This window comes from Montipora capricornis, chromosome 9 (assembly GCF_036669925.1).
Source record: "Montipora capricornis isolate CH-2021 chromosome 9, ASM3666992v2, whole genome shotgun sequence".
In the NCBI taxonomy this organism is placed as follows: Eukaryota; Metazoa; Cnidaria; class Anthozoa; order Scleractinia; family Acroporidae; genus Montipora; species Montipora capricornis.
In genome coordinates this window covers 36,105,671-36,120,670 of record NC_090891.1, presented here as the reverse complement: position 1 = coordinate 36,120,670, position 15,000 = coordinate 36,105,671, and the positions used below count along the sequence as shown (strand labels likewise).

At 39.4% G+C, this 15,000-nt stretch overlaps 2 protein-coding genes across 8 annotated transcripts in view; one reads left to right on the top strand and one right to left on the bottom strand.

Moving 5' to 3' along the window:
- Positions 1-10,516, bottom strand: part of LOC138017004 (paired box protein Pax-6-like) — a 12,866-nt gene extending 2,350 nt beyond the window's left edge. Inside the window, exons 1-8 of one of the 6 annotated variants that reach the window (XM_068864203.1) lie at positions 10,462-10,516; positions 6,140-6,278; positions 5,472-6,062; positions 4,744-4,958; positions 2,993-3,211; positions 1,950-2,295; positions 1,304-1,339; positions 361-591 (exon numbers count right to left, since the gene is read on the bottom strand). In XM_068864203.1, coding sequence (XP_068720304.1) covers positions 362-591; positions 1,304-1,339; positions 1,950-2,295; positions 2,993-3,211; positions 4,744-4,958; positions 5,472-6,062; positions 6,140-6,161 — 1,659 coding nt within the window. In that variant the 5' untranslated portion in view covers positions 6,162-6,278; positions 10,462-10,516 and the 3' untranslated portion in view covers position 361. Of the gene's footprint in view, positions 1-360; positions 592-1,303; positions 1,340-1,949; positions 2,296-2,992; positions 3,212-4,743; positions 4,959-5,471; positions 6,063-6,139; positions 6,279-6,404; positions 6,524-10,461 lie in introns of those variants that run through there. The other 5 variants (XM_068864199.1, XM_068864204.1, XM_068864201.1 and 2 more) reach the window with 5 other exon arrangements.
- LOC138017005 (astacin-like metalloprotease toxin 1) overlaps positions 6,663-15,000 on the top strand; it is a 41,718-nt gene continuing 33,380 nt past the window's right edge. Inside the window, exon 1 of one of the 2 annotated variants that reach the window (XM_068864206.1) lies at positions 6,663-7,039. The gene's annotated coding sequence lies outside the window, so the exon portion shown is untranslated. The remainder of the gene's footprint in view (positions 7,040-15,000) is intronic. The other variant, XM_068864207.1, reaches the window with a different exon arrangement.

The window sequence follows — 15,000 nt, the reverse complement described above, 5'->3', positions numbered from 1 at the left end:
TACAAGATGACTCTTACATGTATCAATCAGAGCACTTTGGTTTGACTCCTAAACTTGATGTCATACATGTATGTAGGCTGTGTCAAAAGTTGGTACTAGGCCCTCCTCCAAACAGTGTTCTGTAAGTTCCCCTCTTCAGCAAAAACCAGAATGTGCCTGATCTTAGCCAGCAAGCAAAGACCATGGGAGAGACATTATGCTTTAGGTTGGACCCCAGTTTAATAGCCATGTCTTTGCTGTACATTGCAGCAAGAAAGTAAATTATATAACTAGAGACAGTGGACTTACATGCATTGGTTTATAGGACATGTTGAATAATTTGATTACTTTGCAATTGTACCACTCAGGAAAAATACAAACCTTACCAGTTGGCAGGCAGGAACACTGTAGGTCTGCCAATGAACCCTTGAGCTGCATATGGAATCCATTGGTCAGGGTAGGGTGCCTGAACTTGGGAGTAGCTTGATGGTGGAAATTGGCCAGTCATATCTCCTGGGATCTGACCTTTAGTGAGCGTGCTAACAGGTGGGAGGACATAACCAGGGGCAGGATTGGCTGCAGGTGGGGATGTAGCCTGACCAATGTCACCACCTATAAGGGAAGAAAAAAATTATTGTTGGTTTTTTGTGTAATAATTTATCTCAAGTCTGATCATATAGGATTTGTAGAAAATTGTGAAATTTATATTAAAGCCAAAGGCCAGAAAGCAGATTAGAAGCAAAGAACATCTAATCAAACCATTTGATCTTGATTTGATGAAGTCTCATTAATTTTTACAAGTGCAAAAAATGTATCTTTGCATCTGAAAGTCAAATTTAGCCCAGATCAACAAAAGCCCTACAAAGGACTGACTTAATACACTTGCATTGAAATAAGAATTTTACCACATCAAGTCAAAGCAATGCTCTTGCAGGGTTCTTTAAATTTGTTGTATAAGAAAATTATTTCTTGATTGAATGTGTTCCAAAAAGGGAACAGATTCAAGTTGAAGTTACTTTTGTGGTGACTCTTTTTACGGTAGAACATTTTCACACAAAAGTGCCTGATCACAATGGACAGATAATGTTGAGGGCTATATCTCCAAGTCTTGCCCAATTTTGTCATAAGACTGGAATTAAGAGGTCATTTCCTTAACTTTTTGATTTGTTTTCATTACATCATTTTACAGAGGAATCGAATGTAATAACTGCCAAAGTGGCAGTTTATAATGTCATTAAATTAAATTTGCACTTTACTGTTAATCAGATGGTTCTGGTTCCTGCGCATGTGCTTGTAAGAAAGTGTCTCAGTCACGTTGACTTACCACTTGTGATAACTCTCTGATACTGTATTGGACTCCCTAAAAAGAAATGTGGAAAAAAATGCTTATTGTTAAACAAGGAAATTACTCTTAAAGGCTGCTTATAGTTTTTGACATTAATTTAATTATTGAGCGACAGCCAAAGCCAGGGCACACAGCATCTACAGTATCCTTAATAATTCGAAAGTGTTGTGTACTCATGAGGCACAGCAGAGTAAGTCCACAACAAATTTTGACCATTGTGATGACGAATATCGTTGTCGATAAGAGTACAGACAACGCTGAACCACTTTCGATTTGTTTTTTACCACATTCAATGACACAACGAAAGAGCAAGCGTTGTCTATAACTTTCTCGCAATATGATTGGTTTATTATTTTTCCAAAACGAGCGTTCCTGATTGGCTATTGCATTGCGTGACAAATTGACGTGAGCATGACGCAAGCAGCGTTGTCTAGACTTCTATCGACAACGGTAAATTAGCCAATCAGAATGCGAGATTACAAGCAATTGTGGTAAAAATCTCATTTGTCTCAGCTAGGGGGCATGCCTTGGCAACTAAGGATTCAACTTGATTTTGTATCTGCCCAGAGCCAACCAATCATGCATGGATAGACCTTTACTATGGGGTTGTCACGTGGAAACTTACGCGTTGCATAAGATGGGGAAGTTGTCATGACACTTTGTCCAACTGATGAGTACCCTACTGATGTTGCATTACTGCTGACAGATGACTGGGTGTTGTCGCTGATACGCATGGTGTAACCTTGTCCACCAACCATGGGGTGGGAGGCCTGTACAAGGTTAGCACTTGGTACTGCAATAAATGTCTGGCTGGGTGGGGCAGCTGCTGTTCGCATCATTTCATACGGAGGCTGCTGCTGAATTTGATGAGCTGGTGCCAGGTTTGGCATTCCCATTGTGGTATGCATGGAAAGGGTTGGGTCAGATACTGGCTTCAGCTCTGTCAATTCTGTTTTCACAGGTGGATCTGACTGTGAAAACAAAATGACCATTATTAATATTAATAATAATTTATTGTTCCTGTCTTATCACTTGTAAGATAACAAACTGTTGTCATTGTCAAAATGAACTTTAATCTTAGGTTTGAAAAGAATCTGTCATTAACCCATTGACCCCTGGCAGTGAGACTTGACAGATTTTACTCTGTGTAACGCTAGACGATTTTCCTCATCAACTGTGGGCATCCTTGGGCATTTGAGGTGTCAATGGGTTAATAATTATTAATACTTCAACATAAAGGGACTATGTCATGCAAAATGAAGTAATTGCATGACAATTAAAATGCCCAAAAAATACAATGAAACATTTTAATAACCACTTAAAACTGTTGAACAATATAAAAGAAATACAGCAAAAGGAAAGAAAAGCATGGATGGACACAAAATGAACAAGATTGAAACAGATTGCATTTGAAGTTTATGGTAAATTGCCTCGGTCGTTTTTGCTCAAAATCATCTTGCTTGTGACGCAACAACAATTTTATCAGTAGAGTAATTCCACGTTACCATTTTCCAGTTCTAAACTTGTGATTAATTGAAGATTTCCCCTAAACACCCTATAATAGCATGACATATAGCCCCTTTAAGGAGATTAAAGTAGCCGACTTCTCTTTTCTCTTTTGTCAGCTGTCAGTACTTATTGAAACCACTGACAATCAACCCAACTTACATCACTAGCATGATGCGCATAATGAGCAGATGACAAGCCCTCATCTTGTACAGGGGTGGGGTGGTTGGGTGGTGGACTTATGACTGTGGTGGGATACCCAGTTGCAGTGTTAATAAAGGTTGTTGGCACTGATTGCGCAGGGCTTGCAGCTGTAGGACTGCCGATGGAGGGGATCTTTTCTTGCTTCCTCCACTTGGCCCGTCGATTAGAGAACCAAACCTGTGAGTAAGAGAACTGAGATATTAAACGCTTGCACCAAACACCCATTTTCCTTATGCCTGTAAAACTCAGATACTGCAGAGAAAAGAAGAGCCTGTTTAAAAGAGCTGTTCCAAAACAAATTCACATGCTGATTTGCCTAGTTAGCTCATTACACTGCTCAGCATTAACAGTGAAAAGGATAATAGTTGTAAAAGGTCGATGAGTGACCGCCTATTTGCCTAACAGAGGAAAGTACACATACATGCAAACTTAAAAAGACTTTGGTCTAATTTTCAATTGTTCCTGTGCAAAACCTGTGGGTATTTTTTTCAAGAAACTCATGGCATTTGTCTTTTCCTGGTTGGATTGGACAAAAAAACAAACACAGTCAACAAAACATTGAACCTAAATGCACTGGAAGCTGGAAGAATGAACTTGTAAAAAAAGTAAAAACTACATTAGAAAATCATAAAATGCTGTATGCATGCATGGCAGTGTAAGCATCTTTAACTATAAGGTACGGTTTGTCTGGTTCAATGATGACCACTTTTGTCTGTTGATCAAAAAACACCGGACAGGTAACTTGCTTCGGTATATGTTATTGATTAGATGCCACCTCACTAAAATTTTCCTAATTACTTGTTATTAAAAGAAATTATATGTGTATTAAACCATTAGACCAGGTTAAATCCATCACTGCTAAGCTGGAAGGAAAACAAAACTCTCAAACAGTGTTATCACTGAGGGTTAAGTGAACATTAGACAGAGTAGAAAATTACAAACACAAACAATCAATTTGATTAAGGAAAACATTTTTGTATCATTTTTTAGTTTATTTCAAGTTTTCACACCAAAACTCTCATAAAATGAATTGGGAATATTCAAACACAGCGGGCAAGAAAAGAGAAAATGCCAGTTGGAAAGAAAACCATGTTGCTGTAAAAGTGAAAAATTCATGCAAAGAATAGTACCGTAAACACCCGCAGATAAGACGCACCTTTTTTCCAAAAAAATAATCGCTAGAAATCAGGGATGCGGCTTATCTGCGGGAACAATTGAAAAAGGCTGCTTCCAGTGTCCAGTTTTGCATCCAATCTAATGCCTGGTTACTAAGCTATGAATATTCCCCTCACGTTCTTGTTGTAATGCAAAAATCTATGTCAACAAATGCTAGAAAAATATCAATCACATGTCAAAAAAAAAAGTTCCTTGTACTGTATTATAGTGATTTCTTGTAATGCTAAATGATCAAAGGAATTTTCAAAGTTGATGACTTTCATGCCTACAAAATACTCAAATTTTGTCATTCTTGAGCAAACGGAGCCTTGGAAATGTAAAACTTTGAAGAAATAACAAGGTTAGAATGATTAGATCCAGTTGTTGAAAGCTGCAAGCTTCTAATTTATTGGTTATTAAAGATTTTTGATCGATGTCTAATTTTTCACAGTGATAGACAATCCTTGTTTGGTTTGTTATGTGGTGTTAGATCAGAGCATTCAAATCAGATTTTTCAAATCCTTTTCCAGCATTAACAGCAATGACTTTGGTACCTGTATTCTTGCCTCAGAAAGATCAACATCCTGTGCCAGCTTTTCACGTGTGAAGACATCAGGGTAATGGGTCTTCTCAAAAGTCTTTTCTAACTGTTCAATTTGGTCTCCAGAAAATGTTGTGCGTTGACGGCGCACTATCTTGTGTCCCCGGAGATCTGAGGGTGACCCAGCATCCATTTGGCCCTCTGGACCCTCTTCTTCAGAATGACTCCCTAAGAGAATATAGATAAATTAGGAACATGGAGAAATCATGGTAAAATGTTCACTTTCTTTCAGGGGGTGCTTAAGGTCATATTTAAAGAGACATATAACCCAATCCACATTTGCATTTCATTTCATTCCTGCTTTTGAGCTCTGCTTAACCTTAAAATCAATATTACAGTATTAATTTATCTGACGAATTCTCCTTATAAGTGCACATTACTTTTTCTTAAATTTAAAAAAAAAATGTTGTCCTTCTTAAGAAAAGCCCTTCTTGCTCTTAACAGAGAGCGGTTTCCTCGACCTACATGTAATGCCCCAGAGATTTTTGTCAATGATGTGAGTTTGTTGCATTTCACATCAAATTCTCCGATCATTAACCATCAATGTAAACAAGAATATTTTCGCGCGCGCGCCTTCTCTACAAACTTCTACGACGCATGGGCGAAAAGGCTTTGTCTGGGTTTTGGATTTCTCACGAAAACATAAAAAAATTCCAACACAACTTAACAACATTAAAATACCTGTGCTTTCGGCGCTTTCCACTGAATGCTTTCTTTTGCTTGGGGGAACAGAATTAACTGAGTGGGCGGCCATGCCTAGAATCCCGTTGATAGAGTAGGAATTCCGAGGCATATGAACACTTGACGGCTCAACTTTCATGCTGCCATCGGGAACGTCGCTAACAATCTCCTCCGTCTTTCCGGGGCCAATTTTGCTGTCGGAGCTGTTGATTCGATTTCGAACAATCCTATTTATGGAGCTGACACTGGGAACATTGTCTGTCGTGCAAACACCTTCGCTAAGAAGCCGGTCTCGAATCTCCCAAGCGAACATTGTTGGGTTCGCACGCTTGTAGTCCGCGATCTTGTTGACAACGGGACCTGTTGCTACCTTCGGCTTGCTCCCGCCAATTACCCCCGGTTTGATGGAGCCTGTCTCGTAGAAACGGCAAAGAATCTTGCTTACACAGCCGTGAGATACCCTTAGTTGCCGCGAAATGTCACATGGCCGTACTCCGCTCTGAGCCAACTCAACAATTCTTGATCGAACAACATCTGGGAGAGGTCTTCCATTCACGAACAAACCTCCAAGTTGGTTAACTCCACCGTGTCCTGTGAGGTATGTAAATTGGTCCTTAGTTTACTGTTGCGTACTTGTTTTGCTACTAAACACCAAATTAATTTACTACCTTGTTTTGTAGTATGAGCCATTCCAGTGCACCCGTTGATCCGTGTGTATTTTGCCTTTCCAAAAATCACTCAGGCGCTACGACCGTTTAAGCTCAGTCAGGCGTTACTAAACACTGTGACTTGGCCGTAAGCGAAAGCCTGTGAAAACCAAATAAAGAACACAAATACTATCAAATTTCTGCAGCAGATCATTGAACCGTTTCGAGCACAACAGAGAATAAAAACAGACGAATGTCTCGCCAAGTGGGCATTCCTTCAACACACCTCGTGTTCGCGGACGTTAAACTTGCAAATGATCCCAATCTGACTTTGTGGGCTTCCGAATATATTGCATTCGAAAACCCAACTCAAGACTGATTGACACATTTTCCAATCGAGAAATCTAATTGGTTCGCAGAGAAAGCCATTGTTTTCAAAACCTAATTTGGGCCAGCATGAAACAATCGGACAACAGACTATCTGTCAGTCATCCGAGACTATGAAAACACAGTATCAACTGGTTTTCACAAGGCCATCTATCTAAGACAAATTAGATTGATTCCTCTATTTTTCCAAATACATCTAGGACACGCGCAAATAGCAGAATGCTGAGTAACGCAAATGTGCTGACCTTGATACAAATATGAGTGGACCTACGAATTTCCGGTTTTTAGATTGCTCAGAGATTGCGCGCAAATAGCATAACATTAGCATAAATCGAGTTTCGCAATTTATTGTGGTTTTGATTGGGGTGAAAGAGTGGAGAATGTGGCTGAAGCGTTCGACTGTGACTGATCTTTAGTAAGAGAGAGGTGCAAGACACTCGCGGGTGTCTCCGGGACGGTCGTTGATGCATTCCAGAATGTAAAAGAAGGGTAAAAAAGAAAAACGCAAGGAGAAAAATATTAGCAGGCGAATAGGTGAGTATTATATCGCTGCAAACTCTATTGAACAGCGTTCTTTGTGTTGCGGAGACACTAAGGAGCACCCCACAATGCGTATTTTCCTTCAAAGCCAAACAACCTTATTGTTTGCATTCCATGTTGTTTCCCGACAAATTGCAAACGGAAAATTTCATTGCTTTGATGAACGGGCGCCAATAAAATATTACTTAACGCCCACTTCTTCGTTTTCATGCTGACAAAGTCTTCGTCCCTTTTTTGTCCAGTGATCTATTGCTGCGCAGATCACAATTTCATGGGAGAGTGAAGCCAGGGGAAGTCGAGATGGCAAATAGCGCTTATTATGACCCGTGCAAAATATGCTGGTGTTGACTCCAATCCTATGGACATCACAGCACAATATTAACGGCATTAAAACACTGCGCTGACAATTAGCCCCAGAGCGAATACAAGACCTTTTGACTTCTAATTGGGAAAATGCGCAAGTTATGCCGCAATTAATATTAATGAGGGGAGGGCGTGAGATGAATTTATAAGAAGTTGTTGATGTGTGTAACACGGGAAACCGAGAGCTCTACACTTGATTGTAGTGCCAAATTAAAAGGCTGATGATAACAGGTTAAGTATGTCTTAGACAGTAATTTGTCGCTTCCACAATAGAATCCCAAGGAAATCGCGGTTTCCCGGTTGTGGCATTTGCGCGTGATAGAATCTCTGAATTAGAAATCGTAGAATTTTCAACAAAGAACAAATTGGTGCTCGGGGCGATATTTCTGAAAATTATTGAAACATTCAGCTTTGAGTTAATTACATCATCGAAAAGTAAAGTTCATCGCAAAATTTGTATTTTTTCTTTTTGTTCTCTTTGCTAGAATATTGTCGTTGCAATACAAATTTTCTGACATGTTTTCCTCTTTACGCAAGCGCGGTGCATTCCAATTCCAATCGAGTCTGTGACGTCACGAAATGAACTGTCATTCCCTATTTATCAGTGACAACTATGGGAGGAAAGAACTGCAGTCCGATTATAATTTTGCCCTCGTGAAAACTTGATTCTTGGACCATTGTTAAAGATTAACTGGTTAAAGATTAGTTTATGATTAAATGAAGCTTTAGTATGGGTTAGTTTGTATGAAGTATATAAGGAAAATGTTAGGTGCGCGCTGTCATCTGTATGTTTTAGTCCAAAAAATTGCTCTTTCAAAAAGGTTTTCCTTAAAATCTTGGACGATTTTTAACAGCTGTTTTTCAAGTCTTGCAATTGTTTCAGCTGTTTTAGTATTTATCATTTGCATACAGTGTTGGAATTTCAAAGTATTCTAATTCGTCAGTACTAAGCTAATGTAATCGCTTCAAATCCACTTGCGTTTTCCGCAGTTTATACAACAGCATCAAAATCAAGGAAAGATTCCTATTTGAGCGGAAGAACCGCGAACGAGGCCTCCTATTTTTGATTCGATGAGTCTGCGAAACGGGTGGTTTCGAGCTTGAAATGCGTAGTCAGTCAAGAGGGTGCTTCATGAGACGGAACTTACGATAAGCATCGAGAATTTTGTATGCTTGATTACACAGCTCAAGACACGAAACCCGAATTGAGCATCACTGTGCTCAAAGGTTATTTCCTGTTCAGATCGAGATCAGAGTTTCCACACTAAAAACGGCATTTTCGCAGTCATTGTGATTAAATAAACTCGAATCTCATCACTTTAGCTTCTATATTCAATTCCCTTAGTTTTTAAGATTTTCTAGAGGAGAATGGGTTTTTGGTTCGCACGAAAGCATTCATCCTCAAGATTGATCTATTCTTAAAGGTTTCTCAGTTTATAAAACTTGCACTCACGTGTACAATTGAAAAGCAAGGCACCGAGCTTTATAAGCTTTGTATCTGACCACTGATCAATATGCCATCATTGTCTGATCTCTATTGTGCTTGAGACTTAACTGAATACAGGATATGAAACTACCTTACAGTCACTGAGTCATTCGTTTCCTTTCCAGTTTTATTTGCGCCATGACTGATCAACTCTGTATGTCTTCGAAGCATCATGAAAATATGGCTTCAACTAGTTTTAAACTTCGTAGAAATTATATGTTCCTATCATAAAATGTGCAGTAACGCCAAACTATTTAAGGACTTATCAAAAAGACTGCCTTCGGCAACAAATTTGGTTGAGGAAGAATCAATTTTTAAGCAAAAAAGTGCGCTTGTCCTAAATTCCTAGGATTTTCGCGTAATTTTCGCGAACAGAGAAAACGCTTTTCGAGAGAGAACAACTTATGTCAACTTCAAGTTTATTTCCTCCTTATCTCACAGTAGTGTGAATTGGGGTATCATATTCGTCATATTGAAAACGGATTTAACATTACCGTGTTTAACAGTGCTAATTTGACGGAGTGCAGCAGAGAGAGACGAAATGCTTGCTCAGTCTTAGCAGAATTGCATGTTCTTGTATTCTAGGCAAATGACGTGTGTCGACAAAACGCAAACAGACCCACGAAGGCTTCGTTGTCAAACTTACGCTGCGCTTTAGCCATGAATTTCTTAAGGAGCTGCCTGTCGGCTTGAATTCGTGCAAAATTGGATCCGAAATTTTTGAAGAAATCAACAATGTTGCATTTTAATCGCGCACGATAAGTTTCGTGAGCCAACTTTAGGAAGTCAGTCTTGTTCTCCCATGAGGAAATTAACATAACGAATCGCTTTTGATCTGGTTCATAGCTTTAGGAAAGATCTCGGTTCCCGTGCTGGTTAGCAATATTATATGAAAGAGAATTGCCAACGTTTGTCTCTGCTCGAAGCGATAATCGAATTAGAAGCTATTTAACTGTTATCACAGATGACTGATCCGGTCTTCTCTCTGACTTAACTTCACACCTCACTCGAGTGAATTCGTGTTAAACCAATGAACCAGAAATCAGTTCAACAAAATCGCATCCCGTTTCACCACAGCACTGCAAGAGGCGCACAGCCATCAAATATCAAGAATCGCTCATGATACGGAACGACGGGTTAGCCGTCCTTATGTCATTCGGAACGAAAGTACTCCGCGCGTTTCGAGATCGTCCTCATAGGCTGCAAATATTTGGGCAGTAAACAAGCGCTCGTGGGCAGGCGTTAAGTTGGATTTGTACATGGAATTGTTTGTTTGTGAACGATTTCCCTCTACTGTAGTCAAGCATGAGAAGGCAGGAAATATATCCTTAAAATCAATGAATCGAACACGGCAAAGGCACCCAAAGGCCTTGCTATGGGCAGTCAACTTTCGCAAAGCTTTGAAAATACTCGAGGCAAAAACAAGCAAATTCCTTCACATGTGTCTAACAGAATGCAATAACCCACGAAGATCAAAGCTTCACTCCATAATTATTTAAGTAGGTCAATTGAAAAGGAATATAACAAACTATATTTGAAGAGGACAAAAAATGGAAAATCACTTTACCTTCTAGAGCGGGTGCTATCAATTCGCTTGCTTCTGTCCAAGATGCTTCACAAAGCTATAAAAAAAAATTGTAAAGGGTTTTCCAATAAATAGGGGTTCCTAGAGTGCTCTTCTTTTGTTATGCATATGAGTTGCTTGATTAACTTTTCGTAACATACTCTGCTAATGTTTTTCGCCTGAAGCTATTTATGCTGAATGGACCGCTAAGACCACGATAAGTTCAACAAGACAATCCGTTCGAAGCAGGATAAAAGAAAAAACTCAAGATCTTTCCAGATTAAACCTAACTGACTTTTTGGGTGGGCTCTGCTTCAGAAAATGTGGATGTATTGCTTCGTAGGTGATTTGAAATTTGCTTGGTTTCGTGCAATGCGGATGTCAACTTTTCATACTATTTTAGTGGAAGTTGAATAATGTTTTTTAAACGTCATTTGACGTAGTCTTAACCACTGTTGACTAACAAAGTAAGAATTGACGAAATGCAGCTTCCTCCCTTTTCTATCCCACCAGAGTCGTTTCATTTCATTTCATCGTGTTTTGCCGGGCCTACAATAAAGTCCATAAAACGCAAGGTGGCTCAAGCCTGCCGAATTGCCTTAAAAATGCAAAAAAGCGAGAAGTAGGATATGGCTTGTCTTGAAAAGGTCTTTACGCTTCACCTACGCCATTGAATCAACCTCAATATTTCAAGCATATAGAGATATCAATTTAATCTGCAAGCTCAGTTCTCATTGGTCATTAGACCAGTTATGACTTAACAAACAGCCAAATACAATAAGCTTACTTGTTGTAAATCTTTGATGTTTTTACTTCATTATATTGCTTCTGAGCTTTTCCGCAGAATCAGTACTCAATTTATTTGAAGGACATTAATTTTTCCTTTCCTTTACGTTATTCAGTGGACTTTTTATTGTACTCATAGACTGAAATGAGGTCATACTCCGCAATCATGTTCATATAAACTAAATAATCCAAAAAGTTACCCATTCCCGGTGATTACGGGCTTTTCGGAATAAATTGTCAAAGAAAGTTTGTTTATTTCTCCAATCATTCTCCATGCTACGATAAAACGCTTTTGCCATGAACATTTTTTCTTGATACACTTTAAAACTGCTTAACTAAGTAGGTAGAACTACCGTGAGGTTTCCACGCACGTAAAAAAAACTACAGTTTCTCCATTTGCGCATTCAACACAAGATTTATTGACTCTAAAGGCTGCTAACATGGCATGTAATTTGTTAAGTAGGTGAATCTCACGCGTGAATTAGAATGAGGAAAGAGCAAAAGAGTGATTCATCTACTGTCTTTAAGTCTTTCAGTTGAAACAGATTACGCTAAAATCGCTCGACTTTATCGGTGACATTTCGCGTTACACTTAACCGAATATGTGTGTATAAGTGTGTGTTTGCGTTTATCAAAAATTGGCTCACTGGAGCCAAGCAGCCGATCCAATGCAATTCAACCGCTACATGCCTGTGTTTTAGCACGTGATCAGCAACCATACTGATCGACTGAAACAAAAAAAGAAAGAACTTTAAAAGAAAATCGAAAACAATTCTATAGTTTGCCTTTCTCCACCGGCATTGTTTTTCTCTCTCAACAAGACGGCCGTTGCCTCAAATTGAATGCAAAAGACATTTTTGCCTCACTAAAGAACTAATCGTTCTTTCTCTTTAATCCTAACCTACGTTCAAATTCGATTAATGGACGACTTTTTATAGTCATTAGCCTGCGAGTCTTTCAAGGCGCAATCCGTGTAACAATATATGTAAGCCCTTCTTATAAACAAACACGAACTGATTTAAACTCTCTGAAGGATCTATTTGTACGGATTTACGCTTAGCTAGCAGAGCTTGCACTCGATTTTATACGCTGCTAAGTACGCAATGATTAAATCCTACCACCGATAAAGCAACCAGTTTCTCAAGAAAATTGTGAAGTCCAGTTCCATTGGAGAGAAGGTTTTAATTTCTTTTCGAATAATTGAGTTTTTAGGAGCAGTTGTTCATCTGCTTTTAATGACGAAGCAATTTTTCAAAGTTGGCAAAGACAAACACTCGAATGCCCAACAAGCTTGAACGATAAGCTTCACTGCGCATACTTCAATATCGTCTCGATTTGTGCAGTTAGAACGGTTTGAAGAATAGATAGACAAGGGGATGAAAAAGATTAAAGAAATTTCAACAGGTTGATTTGCCTGATGAAATCAACTTATCAGTGATTCATCACGCAAATAGGCAATCGTTTCACGCAATCTGTACAACGCAATGAATGCAGCTTCTGGGAGCTGTTGATACTGACATAGCTCTCGGTGTTGAGACATAAATTTCTTCTTAGATCTAGACGTGGGTGCGCGTCAAGTCAACGCGGCCAAAAGAAGTGGTTTATATGACGACTGCTGAGTACCGGTGATTTACGTCACACACCGTAGCCACAGCTAGCCATCGTGTCTTCGTCCTCATTCCAATGAAACAATGAAACGCGTTTAACGGCCCGAGTCGTCAAGCGCGGAATTAAAGAGAAAGAAAGTGTGGTCAGTAAATAAGGGCTCTTGAAGGACTGCGTTTTGCGGGGTATGCCTGTTTACACAAGTCATTTGAACTTACGATGTTAGCGTTTTTAATGAAGAAGTAATTGTTGAGCGGCGGTTGCATTCGCATAGATAGGCGCTTGCAAGTCAAAAAATAAATACCACATTAAGCTTTTCTTCAAGCACTTCAAAGCCTTCTCTTTGGGAAAATCCGATCGTGTCCACTCTCCGTTATTTAAATAGGATTAATTTCACGTTATGGTGCAAAGTCCTCAAGACGAAATGATAAATGCATCTTTATTGATTTAAAAGACCACCACAGGCGTCCTGCTGTGTCGAAGCGTTCCACCCGCCACTGAGCTACGCGCGGCCTAACATACTTTTCGTCCTCGCGCCTTCATAAAATTGAATGTACAATGCGTCAGTCTTCACTTATCGATGTAAATCTGTTCTTCTCAGTCGTCCATTATTTCAAAGGAAATCTAAGTTCAGTTGTCAAATAAGCTGGGGGCTAATATAGCTTCTTGTGGGGTCAGCTCAATTTATTCATAGTTATTAACTAAGTTATTAAGTATGATTTATTTCCTTGTATTATTTGACTATATGCTCTTATTGTACAACTTCAAAGTCTAAATGTCGTTGCACTTTCTCGTTTCCTTGAGAAGAGCCCATTTTCCTTTTTCCCCAACTTTGACTGGAAAAACGAGTCAAGCAGAGAAATTCCTTGCCAGTAACTTTGTTACAAAATAACAAGGGAACAGAAATCAACAGTTGATTAATTACGACGTTATACACTAATTAAAGGAGGCCTTTTGACAGTGCACAGTTCCTTTTAGCGATTACAAACTAGGAACAATATACACTCAATAAACCTCACACTCCAAAATCACACAATAAAATTCGTAGATCTTAAGAATTATCGATACAGCAAAAACCTACGGTATATCTTATTCCAGATTCAGAGCAGCGAGCCATGGGAAAAGCAAGCAAGTGTTTGTATAATGATGTCTTAAACAACCAAAAAATTGGCGGTTGAACTAAATTTAGAGTTGAAGATAGTTTGGGCGCTCTACTTCAAAACTAGCTTGCCCATGGAAAATGTTTTCCTTTCTTTCGACGTTCATTTTCAGCTGAATTGGCGTCAGTTTGTTCGCGCAAGCGTCCACTGCCAGGCCCTGCCCCGTAAAATGTCAAGAACAAACTACCATCAACTAGTGGACTGTCATGCGGGTGGTCAACAGAGAAAACCGTGATTGACTCTCTTAAAAATGAGTAATATCAGTTCAAAGTGGACGATAGGCGATGAGAGTGCATGATGTTGCTCGACAGAGTTGGAATCCAACGGGACCAATCATTCGATGAAACGGAATCGCTAGCTTCAATTAATTATAGTGGACTTTAATCTCTTGCACCGTTTCACCTGTGCTTATAATTTATGTTTGTTTACTCGGAAAATGACGGTTTTGACTTTCATGCCACATTGAGGACATGTTTATTCAATCGGCTTGCGCAAAATGAACAAGAGGCAAGCTTTATTCAGTGGGGAAATTGTTGAATTGGAAAAAATGTTTGTTTAGGGCATAAGCATAGGTCCTCTAAAGTCACTGGAAACGAATATTCCTCGGAATGTCTTGCGAATTCCGCGCGCATTCGATTCTCGTCGCCAGAGTCCGCTTTTTCTTTTGGTGCGCCAAGAACACAGACTCTAGTCGCAGCCAAAAATAAGCGCAGTCGCGGTAATGGTATAATGTTCATTCGCTTTGTAACCGTTGACGACCGTTTTTAAGAATGTGCAGAAGAGCCGGAAGAGCTTTGGCTGTGGCCAAGCGACCGTGTATTGGTGTTGACAAAAGAAAAACGGACGAAAGGGACGAGAATGGAGTTCTGAGCTGCAAAATGTCGCCTTATTTCCTCCGCTCGCGCAAGACGTGTGATGCGCAGTACAGATGCGCAATGCCATGCTGTGAAATCGTTCATAAATTTGACTATCGCGTCACAAGAAAAAAAAA